This window comes from Mytilus californianus, unplaced genomic scaffold (assembly GCF_021869535.1).
Source record: "Mytilus californianus isolate M0D057914Y unplaced genomic scaffold, xbMytCali1.0.p SCAF_9, whole genome shotgun sequence".
Taxonomy (NCBI): domain Eukaryota; kingdom Metazoa; phylum Mollusca; class Bivalvia; order Mytilida; family Mytilidae; genus Mytilus; species Mytilus californianus.
Window position 1 is genome coordinate 30,398,116 of NW_026262745.1, and position 21,369 is coordinate 30,419,484.

Below are 21,369 nucleotides of genomic sequence, written 5' to 3' on the forward strand. Positions count from 1 at the left end.
AGAATTATGAAAATAATTATACACCCGAGATAATACCATGACAAAAATTAAAAGTAAACATACAACACGATCTCGTGAAATACCAAATGTAAACTTCATACAAAATTTCAACTAACAAAAAAAAAAAACAATTTAAGGCTCAGAGGATCCTGAATCGCTCATCTGAAAAAAGATACTAATATTTTTGTAAAGATCGGGATCCAAAAATCATACAAAATATTCAAGCCATCACCATCAGCATCTGTTTACAGTTTATTCTTGCTGTTTATCGATTGTGGTTTTCATGATAATAGGCAGAAACACTATAGTAAGATGAGTGAAAAAACTTCATCTCAGGGCAATAATTTCCATACTGGCTCGATTGAAAGTTTCTTTATATTGGCATGTTTTTAGATCTTGTATTGCTGATCCTTTTTGCTGTTTACAGTTTCTTTCTATCAGTTATAGTTTTTGGATTAATTGGCATGATTTGAAAGTTTGACTGTACCTTTAGAAACCTTATTACAAACGATATACCACATCCTAATTTTCATAATGATATAATATCATTAAAAAAAGCCCGTAAATTTAAGTACGATCCATGTAAACTTATATTGTTCCTATTAATAAACTTATTCGCAAGTGATACCTTTGAATGTTGCATTTATCGGTTCCCACATGGATTTTGTTATGTTAATAAATAAATATATGTATAGCCAAAAATGTATTGCTATATAGTAACCAAAGTCCTCAATTCTTTCAATATTTACATTTGTCATTGCACAAGTACATGCTTTTCTCAGACTGTTTATGACGTCTTTTAAGGGCATACGATACAGTTACAGGGTAGGTTATGACGCATTATCCCCGGCTTAGTATATTTCTAGGATTCTGATTGGTTAACGCACGTCGTTACAAAACCCATAGCCCCTGGGTGCTGCTAACCCATATCCCCGGACGTTGCTACCCATTACATCGGGGAATTTCACGCGCGTTTTCCTTAGTTCCATGGTTGTTCCTTATGAAATATCGAATTCTGTAGATTTTCCATGATGTCTGTATAATTAAATATTAATCGACTAACGATTTTATCTTATTATATCGATTATTTGCACTCATTTTAGTAAATGCATCACTATGCAGCCACATTGTCAATGAAAGGTACTACTGACCTAGCTATGCAAATGACCCACGTTGACGTCACACCGTTTATGATGTAACTTTCACAACATTGCGCGCCAATTCGACCCATTTCAGTTTCTCTGTCTCTAGTTTAAAAACGTCACAAGTTATATTTGTCTACCTGTAGGGTTCTACCATAGGTAGTACCCTACACCCCGTTAAAAATATGTCAAATTCCCAAATTTCAAAAAAAGATATTTAAAAAATGAAAAAAACGTTGCTTTCACGTTTAACTTTGTGGTCGAATTTCTCTAAAAATCGCCATATTTAGACTAAGACCGGGGATAAATTCGTTATCTACGTTCATATCCGTAGATATGGATATTTTAACACCCTTCAGTACCTTGTACACCCTTCGGCTGCGCCTCAGGGTGTACTTGGATACTTCAGGGTGTTAAAATATCCATATCTACGGATATGAACGTAGATAACTTATAATCTCCGACGCAGAGCTCATATCCGTTCCGTACCTACTACGTATCACTAAGCATATGACCATTCGTCACAACTCGGCCGATTCCGTACCTTCATCTAAGAGTAGCGGATTCACCCGAGGATTGCCGATTGTGAATATGACCTGACATTTGGCTTGATTATGTTTGAAGATTATTTGTATCAATTTTTATGAATAAATTACAGATGAAATTTTTTTAAATTAGATATATATACTGCAAAAAAATGTCGGCTTTTTTCTAAATTCATGAACATTTGATAAAATTAATTATTTCCAACTTAAGAATTGTTACACAAATTTAGAGCATACTTGTATGAAGAAGATATTTCAAATATTTTTACAAAAAATCCGCTTGTGTTCATCTTTTGAAACAAAAAAGTTAGGTGTGTCTGTCCAAAGGATAGATATTACCAAGAAACCGGCCGAAATTTTGATTTAATATCCAAAGTTTCGACCCCATTTATCTTTAAAAGTAGCACATGAAGGCATTTTTTTTATATTTTGTATTGATTAGGTCAAAAATAGCTTAAATGCTAATTTTCGACAAAAATTCACCGTGGGATCGAAACTGTATTGTATGCCCTTTACACGTTATCTGCTGATTGATATGCCAGTCTTGGGAAATGATCATTTTATTAGTTTGAATTGGCTTTAAACAAGTTTTCGCAATTTGTGTCTTTTGTCTGTTTGTTTGTTGTGTTTGTGCTTAGTTCCGATCTGATGAAAAAACCCTTATGTTGTACTTGTCACACCAGGCTGACAGATAGTTGGTCGTACGTGGTCATACGTTTTGCCCATTTTAGAGGTAGAGTTTTGGTATACAGATTATGCATGCCAAATGTGCCAACAAATGTGTTGGTGATACCCGTTAAGAGATATGGCTTACATTCCTATATTTGTTTCACTCACTCACTCAAAATCAGAAGACTCGTTGAAGAAACCTTATAATTTAAATTTAACAACAAAATCATATAAATCCACTATATGATAAAATTGAAATGTTTTTTCTCAACTACGACCCATGATTGCTGCTGAAGACAGTCTTGACACATTGTTTCAAATTTTGATTTTGTTGTTGTAGAATTTTACATCGAACGACGTCACTAACCAAAATGATTAATTAATTGGTGGATGCATGCTCATTAACACGGCCAACGACCAATAGCACATATATACTGAGGACGATTCAGGTTTATGAGTTATGAAATCAACACTATTTGTTTATTTGTGTGTATTATTCAGATTACGAGTCAACTCAAGTCCTCTGAATGTCGGGTGATTACATGATGGAAAAAAACCACATTTAAAGTCTTCAGTTTGACCCATCCAGTGATACAGACCATGAACTCAAACGCTCGAGGCGAGCATGCATGCTATACTGTCAGACTAACAATTAATTATAATGTTTTACATTTTAATCAAATTGAGTAATTTTTTATCTGAAAGTCAATACACGTTATGGCGTCTGATGGTATATTGGTTTTGGTAAGAATGTCCTTCTTAAGTAATTTTTGGATAAATACTATACAAAAGACACAATATTATATTGGAATGGGAATGCCTGCAAATGTGCTTGTTGTAGATGAAAAAATGTATTTTAATTTTACTTACCTTTTATTTTGAAATACATGTACCATGGGCAGCAAAGGTGTAAGTTCAAGAAGGCTTAAATTTGGCCCTATGATTTTGATGTTTTTTTTAATCAGGCCAAAATACTACAAGTTTCAAATAGAAATAGTTGTGATATAACTATTAATACAAAATAACTTCTTTTTGGCATATCATATTTAAAATGACGAAGAAATGACTCTCGAGTATGCATTATTTGTGTTGTAACGTCAGTTTTGGTCAAATTTCCAATTATTCTTAACAGTTTTTAACATAATTTACTTTGGCCGCCACCCCTGATCCAGAATCTTTTTGTGTCTAGGGATTCAATATCATCATTGGCAACTTTTGGCTACAGCACATTTTGGATCCTAGGTTGCGGCCAAGGGTTTCCTCAAACTTTTAGGTCCGAAAATGCACAAAATCATCGGTTTTTTTGACAATATATCAAAAATGTGCTGACATTGTAGCCTAGAATGAACTCTAATGAAGAGATATGTTTAACCATATAGTAAGGCTTTTGAAATAGATCCATATAAGAAACAAATTATGGCAATTTTGAAATTTTATGATAAAGTTGAAATTCAAGGCCTAAAGTGAACCTTGTCCTTTCAAATGAGTTGAGATTTTTACAACTTGAAAATATTTTTACAAAATATGCCTGCCATCTTGCATCTGTTATTTACTTTGCATAAATTGTTTTCCTGTTGATGACATGTATATGTTTTAATTGTTTGATAAAAACTCTTGGAGTAGCAACCCTTCTATAACTTTTTTTTAAAAACATATAATAATTAACCTGTATGACTCTATATCTATACTTTGGTTTGTTATGTGAATGTTAGGTAAAAGTATTGTATTTTGGGAAGGGTCATATTTTTTTATGTTTATGTCCCTCAGGGAAAATATCTTATTTTTATATCAAATCAAAATTGTATTTATAATCTTATTTCAATGTGAAAATGTGTTACGAAATCATTGTGTAATGTTTGTGTATGTGATTGTCATGCCGTCATTATCTATATATAGTGATCTATAGTCTTTACAGTCAGTTATAAAATGGCTTTGTGGTTTATTTACGGCGGTTGCATTAGTTTATGTGACAATTTATTATTAGAATAAAAATAAATACACCCACCAAAAAAAAAAATTTAGTTTGATGATACAATTTTTGAAACAATAATGAAAAGACAACATTAAAGCGCCATTTCATATTTAAATCTCGGCGGGAACTATCACGAACCTCCCTGAGAGCCTCCGGTAAATTTCCATGTTTTCTAGCATGCCATTTGGGATTGGTATGCAAACAAGCAAAGGTTATTCATTCATTCATTGATTTTTCAAAGAAACAGACGTGTCTATTTATATGAGAAACTAGTCTATGGAAAAATATTTAACAGAAAAAGAGGTAATTTATTTCATTTTTGCAAACCATACAGGAAATCAAAGATTGTTAATAAATTTAATAATTTTTAGTACTGAAATTATGGCTATTTTTAAACATCGACTGAACAACACGTGTATTAATTATAATTGTATTTGCAATGGAAAATTTCCAGAGTTCTCCCAAAAATTGAACGAAGAAATTAACAAATCTTACCGTATAATTTAATTAAGTTAAGTGTTTAATTGTGCTAGATTTGTCATTAGAATATCTTCAGTTTTGATAATATCAATTAAAAAATTGCTTTACTTATTTTCCCCCCAAGATACCATTCAATGTAATTGGATACACTGCATTTATCTTGGTTCTTCCTTAAAATAAAACAAGACTAAATTGATGAAAACATGTCTTATATAAACTCTCAGACCAGAAGTGATGTTCTGTACATTGTTCATTACTGTAATTAGTACATATTTACATATATAGGTATTTGGGGACAGGACAATCATTTTTAGCCCACCCCCTTTTTTCCAAAATCCATTATTTTTTTGTTTTCTTTTAATCTGAACTATTTTTGTGTTTTTCTGTGATACATGTATATTTACATAAATATACTAGAAATAACATGTTTTTACTATTTACTATCAATTCCATAGCGGTCACTGATAATATACATTGTATGTGTTATAATAGTAATTTTAGGTGACCGCTGTGAATAGTAAACTAGGAATTGATAGTAAATGGTAAATACAACTTTTTTCCAGTAGATTTATGCTATAATACCAAAGTAAAGTGTGAAAATAATTGAAATAAAAAAAACCAAACAAAAGTAAACAAATTTTGGAAAAAAGGGGGAGGGCTAAAAAAAATGCTTGGTTAACTTAAGAAGTTACTAAGTTGAAAAACTTGTGTCTAATCCATTTGTACTTTTGAACAATAAAATATGTTTAAACTTAACTAAACAAAAATGTCCTGTCCTCAAGTACCTATACGTTTTAACCTTATTCTTTTATTTTGCACAGTTATTCTATTTCACCCCATTATCTGCTCTATAATTTTTTGGCTCATTTTTCTCTATTCATAATTTTTTTTTTGCCATTTAGTATTATTTTCTATTCTGTAAATCCATTCCAGACCCTAATGAAAGCCTTTAAAAAAAAGGTAAAAATGTACATACCTTTTGGAGCAACAAAATATGAGTTTTCTTTTATCCGGCTGCACCAAGGATTTCTATACAAATCCTTGGCTGCACTAATTAACAGATTGGTGAATTTCCTCATAAAGGTGTACTATCAGTATTCCCATTTATGGGTATTACATGTATGATACCCAAAATCGTGTTTCAATTTACAGTGATAAAAAAAATCGTATTTTGTATTTCAACATAAAGGCTGTCAGAGCAAATATTAATAAAAAGGGCAACAATTTTTTAATTTTTCCCTTGAAGACCATAGTTCAAATTGAATACAAGATAATGGCCTCCAAAAATCCTACTTTTCCAAGATCATTAACTTTTAGTCAGATGATATTTCATTCATTGTGTCTTAGGGGAACATTTTGTCATTTACCTGAATGTTTGATCCGTGACAGTAAATACTTTGAAATCCAAAGTTTAAATTTTTATCACAGAAAATTGATACCTTTTATGGGGTATAATTATACCCCTAAATGGGGATATTGTCTATTAATGAGGACATTTTCCAACCTGATGAAGGGGGAAATTATGGTGAGGACTTTTTTTTCATTCAATATTTTGTCATTAGATACAGAGTATTTTGATATCTGAGCACAGACAGGAACAATTTAGCAAAACAATCAAGCACAGAAACTGCTACATACACAACTCAAGTGATGAAGTGGGTGAAAACCAGTATTTACTGGTATATACTGCCATCCTTGTCAATTCTATAAAACACAAAATACTAGTATTGACCAGTTTTTAGAAACCTTGACTTTGAGAAATGTATGGAATACCAAATTAGCAAAAACTCCTTAATAGACTATATGATAAAAATTGGATTGTACAAACCTGATACACCTGTTGACTCAGTATCAAAAATATTTTTTTGTTTGGGCTTTGAACCATCAAGCAAACAAAAATATACCTGTGGTTCACCTACATTCAGACATGTTTAGTATGCTGAAACATTTGAAGGGTAACTAGATAGGCAAAATAATCTATTTTGATCAATAAAATGTTTTCAATGGGGGAAACAGACTTGATATTATACATGCAGTGCTTGTTTAGAAAAGTCAAAACAAAATCTTTAGGGTACATGTAGGCACTAAAGATTAAGAGTCTGTCAGATAAGTAGAAGCTCTTCAATTTTTTTTAAAGTCTAAGAATATAACATGTAATTAAGCAATACACATTTCATATAAGTACATATATTTTTTCCAAATTTTAGAAGGCATTGGAGGATGATGATTCTTCTCCCATGACCAGCCAGTCCAGTATTGAAAGTGGCGATGAAAATGAAGAAAGAGGAAACTGGTCTGGAAGACTGGACTTTTTCTTATCATGTGTTGGGTATGCTGTTGGTTTAGGAAATATTTGGAGGTTTCCATATCTGTGTTATAAAAGTGGAGGAGGTACGAAACATTATGTTGATATAATTAAAAAGTTTTATCAAGTTCAAATATATTGCAGAAAAAATTAATATTAAAAGAGGGCTGGGAGGGGAAATTAAGCTGTGTCAAAATTTATTTTTGTACATATCAAATGCATCAAGGAAATATTTTGGAGCACTTTCCTATTGACTTGTTATAAAAACCTGTACTTAAAGGTACCATGTTTACCATGAGACACATGTATTTAAAAAGACATGGCATTAATTTATCTAATATAACAGGCAATATATGATATCTGAGGAAAAGGGTTGGAGAATTATATCAACTATTTGTTAAGTCAACAGTGAAATTAAGATAGTTTAAGCAAAAAATAATGACAGTTTTAGCAAATTTTTTATATATTTTAATCATTAGTTGATGATAGAAAAAAAGAAATAATTTGTTCAGTGTATAAAATTCGGTAAATTAATAGAATTTTGAGAAAAATAAATTATTTTGAACTATTCCAGGAGCATTTTTGATCCCCTATGTGATATTTTTGGTGCTATGTGGTATGCCATTATTCTTTATGGAAGTCAGCTATGGACAGTTTGCCAGTCTCAGTCCAATTACTGTTTGGAGGATGTCACCTCTCTTTAAAGGTAATTATTTAACCCATAAATACAGGACAGCTAGATCTAAAAAGTCCAAATTTACTAGTGTTTCAGATAATGATCTCATTTCTTAGTACAATTATAGCACTGAATTAACACATGTTGAACCCAGTTAAAAAGTTTGAGACTAGTTAGCATTGAAGATGAAGCGATTTTAATAACAAAACTTGGCCTTGGATAAATAAGTTTACCAGTTCTGCCAACTTTTAATAATGCAAATGCGTGAGATTTGGCCAAAATCGTAAAGATCAAAGAGAAAAAACAATAGATCAAAGGAAAATGCCGCCAAATAAGCATGAAAATGCGTGAGTCTCACGCTAAATGCGTGAGACTTGGCAGCCCTGGTTTACACATGTAGTCATGTAGAACCACATGTGTAGAACCCAGACACAAAGGTTGGGGGTAGTCTGTAATGTTCAAGAGAAAGGGATTAATCTGTGGAGTATTTACCTTTCTGACACCTGACAAGAAATTATTTAAGTATAAGATACAGATACATGTGAAAGAACTAAAAGAATGTAATCCGTCAAGATTGATAACATCAACTGTGAAGCAATATTCTGTCTATGATAATTATTTTTAATTAGGTTAAATATGTTCACCATGAATAAGGATTACACAGATAAAGGGGAAGGTCTTATCTGGAAAACTTCCTGTGGTGTTATGTAATCTTTTCCTGTAAACAATTATGTCACAGCATAATTAATATTGGCTTGTATTATTAGTTACATAGTGTGCTAGTGACCTACTACGAAATGTACCATAGTTTGTTTAATTTTCCATTGAAAAAGTGTGAGGGTATCTACACATACACCACAGTTCCATATCAACCTTCTGATTGGTTTACCAGAAGATTGAAAATGGTCATGTGGCGTATGTTAGATACCTCACACTTTTAGCCAGAACCTACAATGTAACATTTTCTTTCCTGTAATATTTTTCAACTCTAAATTTTTGCTAAAACTAAAGTGTTGGGTAGTTGTCTCATTGGCAAATACCCAATATCCTTTCTTTTTCTTAAAATAAATACAACAATGAATTTTAATAACTGTATTATTTAAAAAAAAATGTGAAACTAGAAGCCACATATATAAATCCTCTGATCGTCGAGAATGGCACACTGGTAATTTCACTACAAAAAAAAATGCATAAAATTCCATTATGCAAACATTTCACTACAAAAAAGGATGGAATTCCAAAATGCATATATTCCTTTGAATAAAAGACACCACATAATCCACAAATTATGAAATACTGGAATAATCACAAATATATTTAACTTCCACTATTAAAATTGAACACACATCCAGTGAACAAACTTCCAACGCCTCCTGCAGCACTTTTTGATGGTTCACGATTTTCTGTGCGATTCTGAATTTCTGTGCTGTCTTCATGTTTAATTTTCTTGCAAATGCTTTCGCTTGGTTCAAGGATATTTGGATATCCTTTAACATCTCATTGGAAGCCCTTTTATATTTTCTAAAACTCTCCACTGACCTATGGCCTGTTCTGTTCATGATTTCTTGTTCTGGGACTCCTGCCTGGTATAATGTCGTGGCACATGTCCTTTTACCAGAGTGGTTAGTGAAATACCCATCTATTCCGGCTTCTGCACACATGGTTTTCATGATATTAGACAATTTATTGACCCCTACCGACTGTTCACCAAACTTAATACTTCCTTTATCTAGCGGTCTCCTGTAAAAGGCTGTTCCATTTAAATCACGTACCATATTCAAATATTGTTCATATATCTTAAAAAGTACTGGATTTTGTAGATAGTGTTTTAAGTTTTTGGCACTTAAGTTCCGCTGATTGAGTCCACCTGAAAAAATGAAGTATTGACATTGAGTGACATTTAAATCATACACTGAACAAAACTAATTCATGAAATATGAAACAGTTTTATATCGCCTGGATTGGGTAAAATGTAATAAGCATACACGCTACGCAAGATATAACATACCCGTTTTTACAATGAATTTGCATAAAATGAAGCACCTGTTGTAGCTCGGACCTCAACGAAGACACCCGGATTTTCTGAAAATCGTCAGTCTGACAAGTATTGTGACCAAATTACACAAAAGAACGAATTAAAATACACAAGTTCACTGTCACAAGAAAAGAAAATACTAAAAAAATGTAAGAAAAATTAAACTGACCTTTGTACGTTTTGTTGGCTCTGCCCTTGAATAATATATAGCTTCCCGTCTGATCCTTTCCCAGTTCGAACTGGTCCACGGACAGATTCCGATGCTCATCTACACCTCTGAGTCCAAAAAGTTTACTGTTATAGAAAAACATGGTATTCATTATAGCTTTAGAACTGGTATTCCCAAGCAAACCCTTTTCCCAGAGAGTGCTTTCCGTTCCCTCGCTTATCGCCTCTGCCTGTTTAGTAGTGGTGCCTATACCCTGTTTTGTGAGTTCGGTCATGCGTGCGCTTAAAGAACGTCTGAAATCATAAAATACACAGTCTTTTTCGTCCAAAAAGTTCATATGCACACCATTCTCTCGGTGAAATCTCAGTATGCCAACGCATAAAAGATATAATGTCTTTGGGGGATACGGCTTACCATCTTTTCTTCTGGTCTCTATTACAAACTTGCTAAGCCACTGATTTACATCATTGGCGGTAAACTGTAAAAGTTCTGGAATGGCACAATAATTACTTTTCATTCGCGCAACTTTCCAGTCGTTAAATGTGGCGACACTCCAAGTAGTATTTTTCCGTGTATTTCTGCTTTCAGTTGACTTAACTAATTTATCAATATCAATATCTTCCACAAAAGAATAGCGTGAATTCTCGTTACAATTCACAGTAACAGCCTTTTCCAATTCTTCAATAATATTATCCGCCGTAAGGAGAACCTGCGTAAGTTCAAAATCTGGCAAGTCATCCATTTCAAAATCCACTTCATATTGGTCCAAAGCCTGAGAAAGAGTTAAATCCTCCAGCTTTTCGAAAGCAGTATTTTCATTTTCAGCATCTTTGCATGTTTGTGATAATGTCAGATCGTCTATACTGTTGTCCCATTCAGGAATTACATTCAAAAAGTCAATGTCACAGGTCTCCATTTTTGCAGCCATTTCAGACGACTGAAACGCGCAAACTGATAATTCAGCGGGAAAGGCACTTTTCATCACGTGATATCAGTTAATTGTGACGTCTAATGAACTTTGACACATGTCATTTACCAAATTAAAAATTTGATTGGGTATGTGTAGATACACCACAGGATGGACTAAATTTCACTCGAAAGCAAAGCTTTCTCGTGAAATTTAGTCCCTCCTATGGTGTATCTACACATACCCAACACTTTTTTATTTGGTAACTTTAACATATATGGGGTCAGTAAATTCCATATGGGGATTCGCTCGAATCATATTAGGGCAATAGCACACTATGTAACTAATTTATCTTACTGACTATCTTAACATGTGGTATTTAGACTAGTGGCCTATCAAAGTGATCAAGTCTTCAATACCGTAGTGTTTTATATGAATTTATTTCAATCGTCTGTGGAAACCTTTCAGAATTAAAGGGACATAACACCACTATACTAACTCATACACGTGTATTGAAAAATAAGCCCCGCCTACTAGCCCCATATGAAATATACATGGTCTACACGCTGTTGCTTTTAACCAATCATATTCCTAGAAATGTATAGGAGGTAAGATAAACAAGAATAGCTGTGTTTCTATCAAAATTTGGTTTGACATTTTTAAGGGAAAACATTGGAAAAAGGTACTTTATTTTAAAAATAACTTCTTTTTTATGAAGGCCCTCATTTTTAGGCAATACTTGATAAGTGACAAAGACTCATTCTGGGAAATCAGGCACCTTCCTATAAGGTTTTCCTGGTTAGTGTCTGTCAAGGTACATGTAGTGATTATAGTTGCTAAGCAGGCACACATCCAATAATTTATCAAAGGGGGTTCTTGTATAATTTTACAATAAAATATGTTGTGTCAAAATTTAGAACAAGAATTTATTACAGAAGCCCACTGCCTCCCACATGACATTTTAGGTTACTGTCAAGGTCATTATAAAGTCAATTATTATCTTTGTCCCTTGGCTGGCTGCAGGTTCTAAGGCTCTATTTACAATGTTTCTATGACATTAGTATAATGGTTGAGCTCTAACAAATATAATGATAGAAGTGTAGAGTTGTTTTATAACACTATTCTTGGTTAAGGTTTTTACATGTTCAGATATTGAAATTAATAAACTATGATGGATATTCTTTAATGTTGATTGTAAACAAAGGTCAAGTTTTACGTCATATTATTGAAGAATGTTTACTTTCTGTTGTGGATATTGGAAAAATGTTGTGATTCAGCTATATTCAGATGTGCGTCATCCATTATGAGGGACAAGTACATAAATATATGTATACAATCAATTTGACAATGTGCTATATATATATATATACACAAGTCTAAATTGAAAACAACGTTCAAACATATGATTGCGTTGGATAAAAACCGCAATTTGTTTACGTGTGCATGCAAAACAAATTTCTTGGTAGAGGGGTCTTAATACAGAACAAACAACATTTTCCAAAAGACCAAATGAGTGAAAAAGTATATTTTAACAAAACGCATTTGACTAGCAGGTCGAACAACTGATGTTCTTAAACCCTGCTTACTGCCATTGGCGATTGCCAAATAAACGGATCACAAGATGTAACAAAATAGATCTCATAATTAATATATTACCAAACAGAAAACAATAAACTTGTGGCAAAGATGGTATACCGCAAACAAAGGTGCAAAGATTTTTGTACACCATATCCGGATTTCAACAATTAATGTCTCTTCAGTGATGTTAGGAATTGAAACGGTATTTGGAAGGCCATATAATTTACCTCAATTTAGGATAGACTCTTGAATTTTGAAAGAGTCAAAATAGGATGAACGGATCATATAAACCCGAAGGCAAATATAATACAAGCCCAAACGAAAAAAATATAAACAAGTCTAAATTGAAAACAACGTTCAGACCTATGATTGCATTGGATAACAACCGCAATTTGTATACGTGTGCATGCAAAACAAATTTCTTGGTAGAGGGGTCTTAATACAGCACAAACAACATTTTCCAAAAGACCAAATGAGTGAAAAAGTATATTTTAACAAAACGCATTTGACTAGCAGGTCGAACAACTGATGTTCTTAAACCCTGCTTACTGCCATTGGCGATTGCCAAATAAACGGATCACAAGATGTAACAAAATAGATCTTACATATATATATATATATATATTCAAACAAGTCTAAATTGAAAACAATGTTCAAACCTATGATTGGGTTGTATAGTCTATAACTGTTGTAGAATAATGTCAAACTTTGTTCTTTTGTGATTTATAGACTTTGTACAGACTGAATTATTTGTATCACTAGAATGGATATATAGTGATTAATTAATGTATAAAAATTATGATATGCTCAAATAATTTGTTGTTATAAAACTTTGAAATCATTTTAAGTTAAGGAATGCATCTCCCTCATCCAAAGCTCTGATTCCTGGTCCAGGTTCGGCTATACTTTTGGACCTTATTTTGTTTTATCTGCTCTTCAACCTTTGTATAAACATTTGGACTTTCAAAATATTTTGGCCTAAAGTATCACTGTAGACACATTTATTGTCAAAATGTGCATCTAATGCAATAAAATTGGTACAGTTAATGTTATTGACAGCATCTACCAAAGAACAGAACAACTGAAAATGCTTAAATAAAAATAACTTTGTGTAGCATCTAGTTATTCCAATTTTAATATTTATCTTCTAAACTAAAGCATGTTTTCATGTTCACTGAATTTTAAGACAATTGAAGCCATTGTTAGTATTGAGCCAAAATTACAGTGGGTAATTGCTCCTGCACCCCTTTACAATGTATATCACTAAAAAATTGTTCATTCTGCTATTTCAAATACCAAGAACTTATTCTTGTGAAATCACTCAGATGTGTTGTGTAATATCATACATGGATACAGGTTACCCTTAATTGTTAAATCTTTTGTCCTGAATTAACAATAAAATCTTTAACCCATATTCTTTGTAAAATTTTAGATTTGTATAGAAGTGGGAGTGTATTATATCATTCTGTTTGAATGGGGATTACAGATGCAAGAATGAATTTGCTTATTCTATTATATTTATTCGTTATTCAACATAGCTATAAAAATATCTTACCATTTGATCTTTGTTTAGCTTATAAGTACATTATTTATACAGCACCAAGTATATATATTTAAATTATGTAAAGTTAATATACATCTACCTTAAGATGTGTTCAAATATAAAGATGTAAGACTGTTACATATTTCATTCTTATTTGTATACAACAAACAGTTATTTGTTAATTATCATACAAATTAGTGAATATGACATCACTTGTTAGTTTGGCAATGGTGGCCATAGTGTTCAACTCTAAATATTCTGAGAGACAGCTTTAAAGTAATTTTGGAAACCTCCCTCAAGACAAGTCTTTTGGTTAATTACTGTAAACGCAGAAATTTTCGTGGAGGATTTAATTTCGTTTATTTCGTGGAAAGAATATATCAACGAAATTAAAACCCCCATGAAAGTTTAACCTACATATAATATCACTACCATTTAATGGAAACCACAAAATTAAATCCCCATGAAATTTTATATAGAGACAAAACAACGAAATTTTAACCCCACGAAAATTTATGTTTTTACAGTATCTGATTTCCAAAAAAAATCACTTAAATTCCTTTAATTCCACTATATATTCCACTCTAAATAACTATTTGTCCTGTAAAAACTATATTCTTCCTAAAAAAAAAACCAAACTGACTGAAATGATTTAATAACCATTTTATCATTTGAACATCATAGAAAACAAAGCAAAGTGGGGTCTAAAGCATATCTCCCATAGAAAACAAAGCAAAATGGGGTCTAAAGCATATCTCTCATAGAAAACAAAGCAAAGTGGGGTCTAAAGCATATCTCTCAAAGAAATCAAAGCAAAGTGGAGTCTAAAGGATATCTCTCAATAAAAAGTGTTCCTTACATAGTGATCTACAATTTACCACTTTTATCTCTAAAGGTTTATTTGACAAATTGACATCTGATATATAGTTCAGGTTTTATGAACTGAATATCTAAAATGTCTAATTGTAAAATCACTGTAAGACTTAAATATTTTTTCTTAATTTTCTGCTATAATATGAGGAGGGGTTGTCATGGTGTAATGGAAATTTTATTACCAGATGTTTCCCTGCATTAATTAAAAACAAATAGGATTTAATTTGCTTAATTTAATACTGAAGTCAAAAGCTAACAAAACCTTTAAACAGACTTATTAAGAAGGGATATAGTTATGATACTGTTGTCAGGTCATTAAAGATTGCATATTTTGGCTTTAATATTGATTCACTTATAGGGTCTTTGCATCGGAATTAAACATATTTATTCTAAAACCAGTTGTTGGCATGACACGGGTTATGTTCTTCTCATATATTTTATGATGGTATAATACTAAACCCCTAACAGGAGGGATTGTGCCTGATATTCATATGATGAAGACATAATCTTTCAATCAGTTTAATTGAGGTCTGGAACTGGCATGTCAGTAACTGCTAGTATAGTCTCTTGTTATTTATGTATTATTGTCATTTTGTTTATTTTCTTTTGTTTCCTATTCTGACATCGGACTCAGACTTCTCTTAAACTGAGTTTTACTGTGCGTACTGTTGTACATTTGTATTTCTACATTGGCTAGAGGCATAGGGGGAGGGTTGAGATCTCAAAAAAACATGTTTAACCCCGCCGCATTTTTGCGCCTGTCCCAAGTTAGGAGCCTCTGGCCTTTGTTAGTCTTGTATCATTTTTAATTTTAGTTTCTTGTGTACAATTTGGAGTTTAGTATGACATTCATTATCACTGAACTGGTATACATATTTGTTTAGGGGCCAGCTGAAGGACGCCTCCGGGTGTGGGAGTTTCTCGCTGCATTGAAGACCCATTGGTGGCCTTCGGCTGTTGTCTGCTCTATGGTGGGGTTGTTGTCTCTTTGACACATTCCCCATTTCCATTCTCAATTTTATGTATACATGGGTACATGCAGTTATATTGCAGATTGTGAAATTACTGTTTTAGTATTTTTTTTGCTAAGCAATCTTATAATTTAATGCAGACAGTAATGAAATAGTTCTTTAATCAATATGCACATAATTGTACTTGAAAGCTACATCACATAGGAAACAGCTGATGGAAAATTTCCCAATATTTTAGCTAAAGCTGATTAAGTAAAAATCAATATGATGTCTGAGATTTCTGGCAATCCTCAACCATTACATCACCAAGCATACATGGAAAATTAATTATCAGTAATAAAAGAGGATCTTAAGGATTATATAAATGGAGGCAAGGCAAAAAAAGTATTTAAAAGACCTACTTGAAGAAAGAGATCTGTAATTATATAGATATATCAGGCTACAGTGGAGATGTCATATGAATTTGTATAAATGTTTAAAACTTGAAATGGCACAGAAGATTACTTGAAAAAAAAATTACAAAGAATAAAATGTTGTCATCAGAGATAATTTTTAGTTTGATATTTACATGAAATTTGAACCCAACAGTATACCTCTTCTCAGTACTGTAGATGTTTTTGTTTAAATACTTCCTTTTCTAAGTGTATTGTTCATTAGATTGTAAAGTGATGGATTTTTTTGTAGAGGGAAGCAGTCTGTTTTGTTTGATCATGCTGGACATGCATGTACATCAAATTTTATTATGAATCCATGAATATGACGGGGCCATTGACCTTCGGTACAAAAACATTTTTATGGATGTTATGTTGACATTTTCTGTCATAACCATTATTAATTATTCATCATGAAGTTATTGTTTCTAGTTATAAAATATTTAATGTTTAAAAGTTCCTGCCTGTTTAAATAATAATTTTAAAGAAGAGATATTCGAGAAATGTGTTTTAATTTTTTCCTGGAAGGATTTAAATTTATCTCAACTTGTAAATAGAAATATGAATTTAAAGAGTCCAATTATATTTATAGGGGTTATTGAAAAGGAAATAATTTTTTTTTTAAATTTTGATTAAAATAAGAATATCAAAAGTCCCAATTATATTTTACAGGATTTTAAGAAAAGGAAATATTATGTTTAAGAACTTGTACATTTGTTATAACAAGACAAAACAGAAAACTTGGCTTATAACAATCTGGTTATAAATCCACTGTAATAACGGAAAGTTTCTTAATGATTCCTTATTGTAATCATGTCACCATTTTGTAAATTTACCTACAATAGACGTGTTAGAGAAGAAAATTAAAAGATATCTTGGGCAGTATGAATATTTAGTTCAATAAGGTCTGTCAACTCCATGGGGAAAAGCAACTCAAAATAAACATGATAATGAATTTAAATCAATATATATATGAAGCTGATTACAAAATCATAGCCGTGATCCCTATTTGTATATGGTATGGAAAACCACAAAAAAATAATAAAAGACAATAACAAAAATTCGGACATGCAGAATGTCATGTACTCTGAATTCCTACGAATGAAATAGCTCAATCTTGAATTTCTTAAAAAAGGTCTCTCTGCCTCTCTCTGAAAGTTTCATTAAAATCAAGTGGCTCAGGTTGAGGAAAAGTTGCTGATTAAAAAGAGTGGTTTGTACCCCTTGAAGTTACAAATACAATATCCAGTCTAGGTCTTGCTTAAAAAAAACACAAATCATTTAGATTAAATACTATAGTTATTCTAGTGATAGGATAGTGTTGTAAATTCAGAAATTATTGCATGCATTTATTATTGCGATTTTTCAAGAATGGACAAAAATGTGAGTTTTATTATTGCGATTTCGAAAAAAGTGCATACAGGTCTATATTTCGGTTATCAGAATGTGAGTTCTTATTATTGTGATACTCACCAAGTCGCATTATTTGCATTAATAAAAACCTTGCAATAATTTCTGAATTTACAGTACATAAAATGGCTTAATAAACCTTTTTGAAACATTTGAAAAGGATAGTTTTGGGGGTTTTTACTGTATTTTTGCTGCTTCACTGCATGATTGTTTTATTTTATACTAAAGTACACTGTATTCCACCCTGTTATTTAAGAAGAGATGAGTAATATACTGTATTTCAGCCTAATATTAAAGAGAAATTGAATGATAATCTGTATTTTGGCCTATTATTAAAGAGCGAAAAACTTTATCTCAGCTGCTATCAATATCTGTTTCATTATCTTTCATACCCTGTGTTAATTTAGTACAAACATCTCTTTAAATACATGCAAGGCGTTTAGTTTATTGTGATATAATTGTTTAAAGTAAGCAGGAAAGCTTTCAAAAAGATTTTTTTTTCCTAATTTAAACTCAACTGAAGTAAAATTGCACCTGGAAGCATAGTGATTTATAGGGCACACTCTATATTGTATAACATGTATGATGTAAAACAGATTATTTAAACATGTACATGTAGGTACTTTTGAATATGTGTCATAATTAATTGGTATAAAATAATGTACAGACATGACTTGTATAGATTATATCAAAAGATAAAATTATAAAAGCAAAATCAATATGCTTGAGCACACACTTTGATAAGTTTAGTACAAAAGTACAAAAAAATTATAGGCTGAATAGTTAATCCTTTGAAGAGACAGACTTCTAAATTGTGGTCTGATTGCCTTACTTTTAACAATGTTTGAGGAAACTACATAAAACAGAAGAAGTTTGTACTCTTCATGTATAATCAAATAACCGTACATGTATTTTGAAAACAAAAAAAAAAAGGTATTTAAATTTACCCAAAAATGAATGAATTTCATAAAATAATAAAAAGAAATTCTCATATGCGGTAAATTGATCATGGCAACAAAATAAAAGTTTGAAATGAAACATCCATTTCAGCTTGGTCGATCACTAATGCCTAGAGTAGCAGAGGCAGGATTGATGATTTTGAAGTAATCATGACTAATGTGTCCATATCTTAACATAGTTAATGTAAGAGAAGATGATATAGCATTTTGTAAGAAGATAACTTTGCACTCAAGGCATAAGCCACATATCTGTTTTCAAAGCTGTAATTTGGCTGAAGTTTTGACAGATTTATATGTAATGATTAGAAAAATAGTCACAAATTTTACAGTAATATACTTATTAACCTAGAACTATATAAATATATTGGTGTTGCACAATTCTATTTCTGTAAATGAACTGTATAGCCCATACGTCCTTTAATTTTGTTTTCCAGGTGTTGGTTATGGTATGGTTATAATCTCTGGCATAGTGTGTGTTTACTACAACATTATAATAACATGGACATTATACTTTCTGTATATGTCCTTCAGAGCGATCCTGCCGTGGAGCAGCTGTGATAATTCTTGGAACTCTGAGAATTGCTACTTACATTCTGACAACGAAACCACCGATGAAAACTCAACTTCTTTCATGTGGAATTTAACTTCTGTTGGAAATGTGACACATGAATTGTTAAAGTATGACAATACAACAGGAATGCTCAAAAATGAAACCTTGAAACAGATAACACCCAGTGAAGAATTTTGGGAGTAAGTTTTTAACAATCAATTAACATACCACAAAGTCTCTTTTATTTTCTGATTTGGTTGTATTTATGTTAAAATATCATATTATAACTGAAGTATGCTATAAGCAAAAAGCACATACTAGAAGAATTCAGAAAATTTATATTTTATAAACTTATTAATCAGATAATTATTTTTTAACATCTTTCATGAAAAAAAACCCTCTGGTTATTGAAATAAATAGTTAAAACATTTTTGAGAACACATAAGAAGTTATGGATGAAAAAAATGCTAAATATAATACAATTCTAGAAAAAGTAGAAAAATATACAAATATTGCAAAGATTATAAATAATTATGTGTACTATTTTTTCAGGAATCGTGTGTTAAAGATGACTGATGGGATAGAAAACTTTGGTGGCATCAGATGGGAACTGTTGATATGTCTGGTTATTGCCTGGGTTCTGGTGTTCCTCTGTCTTTGTAAAGGGGTCAAGTCATCTGGAAGGGTAAGAAATGTTGCTGTTCTCCATTTGGCTCATAAGATTTCCTTTTGCTAGATGATTTGTACTTAGCATATTTTTACAAAAGTTTGGAGTCAGTATATAAATAGAATTAACATATACTGACTAATAACTTTTGCAACCACATGATGTCAAAAATTCACTCCTGCAATTGGTCAAGGGGAGGTAATCCAAGAAAACAAATGATGGTGTTTCAATTGCATGTTAATGTATATGAAATAAACATGAAACTGGTTTGATCTTACTTCATGAGAACACATCAAATTTACTATTGTGAACATATGCCAGACACTTAAAAAACACCAGTCATCACTATTTCAGATCATCAGAATGTTTCAGTGGTATATAGATGTTCAAGCAAAATCCATCCACTAAGAAAATGTCTGCTAAATATCCTGTAGCCCAAATATTAATGTTTACAACCGACACATCTCTCCATAACACAAGATGTCTCTGTTGAAAAAGTAAAATATATGAACTGTAATGCTACTTTAGTTTAACACTTTATTTATAGGAAGTGTACACAAGTGAAGTGGTTTCCTTGTACTGAATACAATAATCTCATTATATTTTTTGACAGGTTGTGTATGTAACAGCCACATTTCCGTACTTGGTTTTGTTAATCTTATTGATAAGAGGAGTGACTTTACCAGGGGCATCAGAAGGGCTCAAATTCTACCTCATTCCACAATGGGAAAAGTTAGCCACATTTCAGGTAATGCTCTAAAAAAATCATTAAAAGTTGGATGTAAAAACTTAATAATTTGCTTGTTACACTTAATTTTCAAAATGTTTTCAAGTATTTATATAGAATACAAAATGAAATCAGTCATTTTCTGTATTTCACTGCAATTCTAAAAAGTTTTAATATGTGTCTCTTTTTGGGCTTGATAAACTTGTAAGTCTTATGAAATACCTTTGAAAGGCTCAAATGCTATAGGGAAAAATAAGCACAATTCAGAGTGCACAGAAAAAAGGTGAATACATCAATATTTAAGCACATACTTTATACTATTCCTTATGGACAATTTAATTTAATGGTCTATTTATAGGTGTGGGGAGATGCTGCAGTACAGATATTTTACTCTGTTGGTATGGCCTGGGGAGGACTTATTACAATGGCTAGTTACAACAAATTCCACAATAATGTATACAGGTAGGTGCACTTGTATAAAATAAGAAATGACTGCTATCATTATGTTCTAAAAAGCACAGACTTATTGTGGGAAAATTCTTGTGTTACAGTAATAGTTAGTTTGAATATTGCTGAAAATAATTCAGTTGCATATAGTATTTTGTTCAAGACAATTGGGGAAAATACTAAGGGCTAACTGAAAAAATTCCAGATACTCCAAAGTTACTTTTGCTTCATGACCTAGAAATATGTAAATGTTCCTCCAGTTTGAGAATAAAGCAGTTTTATTATCACATAGTTAGTCTTCAGTACAAAACAA

The 21,369-nt window shown here is 31.7% G+C and overlaps 1 protein-coding gene across 1 annotated transcript in view; it reads left to right on the plus strand.

Annotated features, from left to right (window-relative positions):
- Positions 1 to 4,489: 4,489 nt before the first annotated feature.
- LOC127716063 (sodium- and chloride-dependent glycine transporter 1-like) overlaps positions 4,490 to 21,369 on the plus strand; it is a 30,336-nt gene continuing 13,456 nt past the window's right edge. The window contains exons 1-7 of the mRNA XM_052222147.1: positions 4,490 to 4,631; positions 7,016 to 7,199; positions 7,688 to 7,819; positions 19,100 to 19,415; positions 19,768 to 19,900; positions 20,496 to 20,630; positions 20,968 to 21,071. Of these exons, the coding sequence (XP_052078107.1) occupies positions 4,605 to 4,631; positions 7,016 to 7,199; positions 7,688 to 7,819; positions 19,100 to 19,415; positions 19,768 to 19,900; positions 20,496 to 20,630; positions 20,968 to 21,071 (1,031 nt within the window). The 5' untranslated portion in view covers positions 4,490 to 4,604. The remainder of the gene's footprint in view (positions 4,632 to 7,015; positions 7,200 to 7,687; positions 7,820 to 19,099; positions 19,416 to 19,767; positions 19,901 to 20,495; positions 20,631 to 20,967; positions 21,072 to 21,369) is intronic.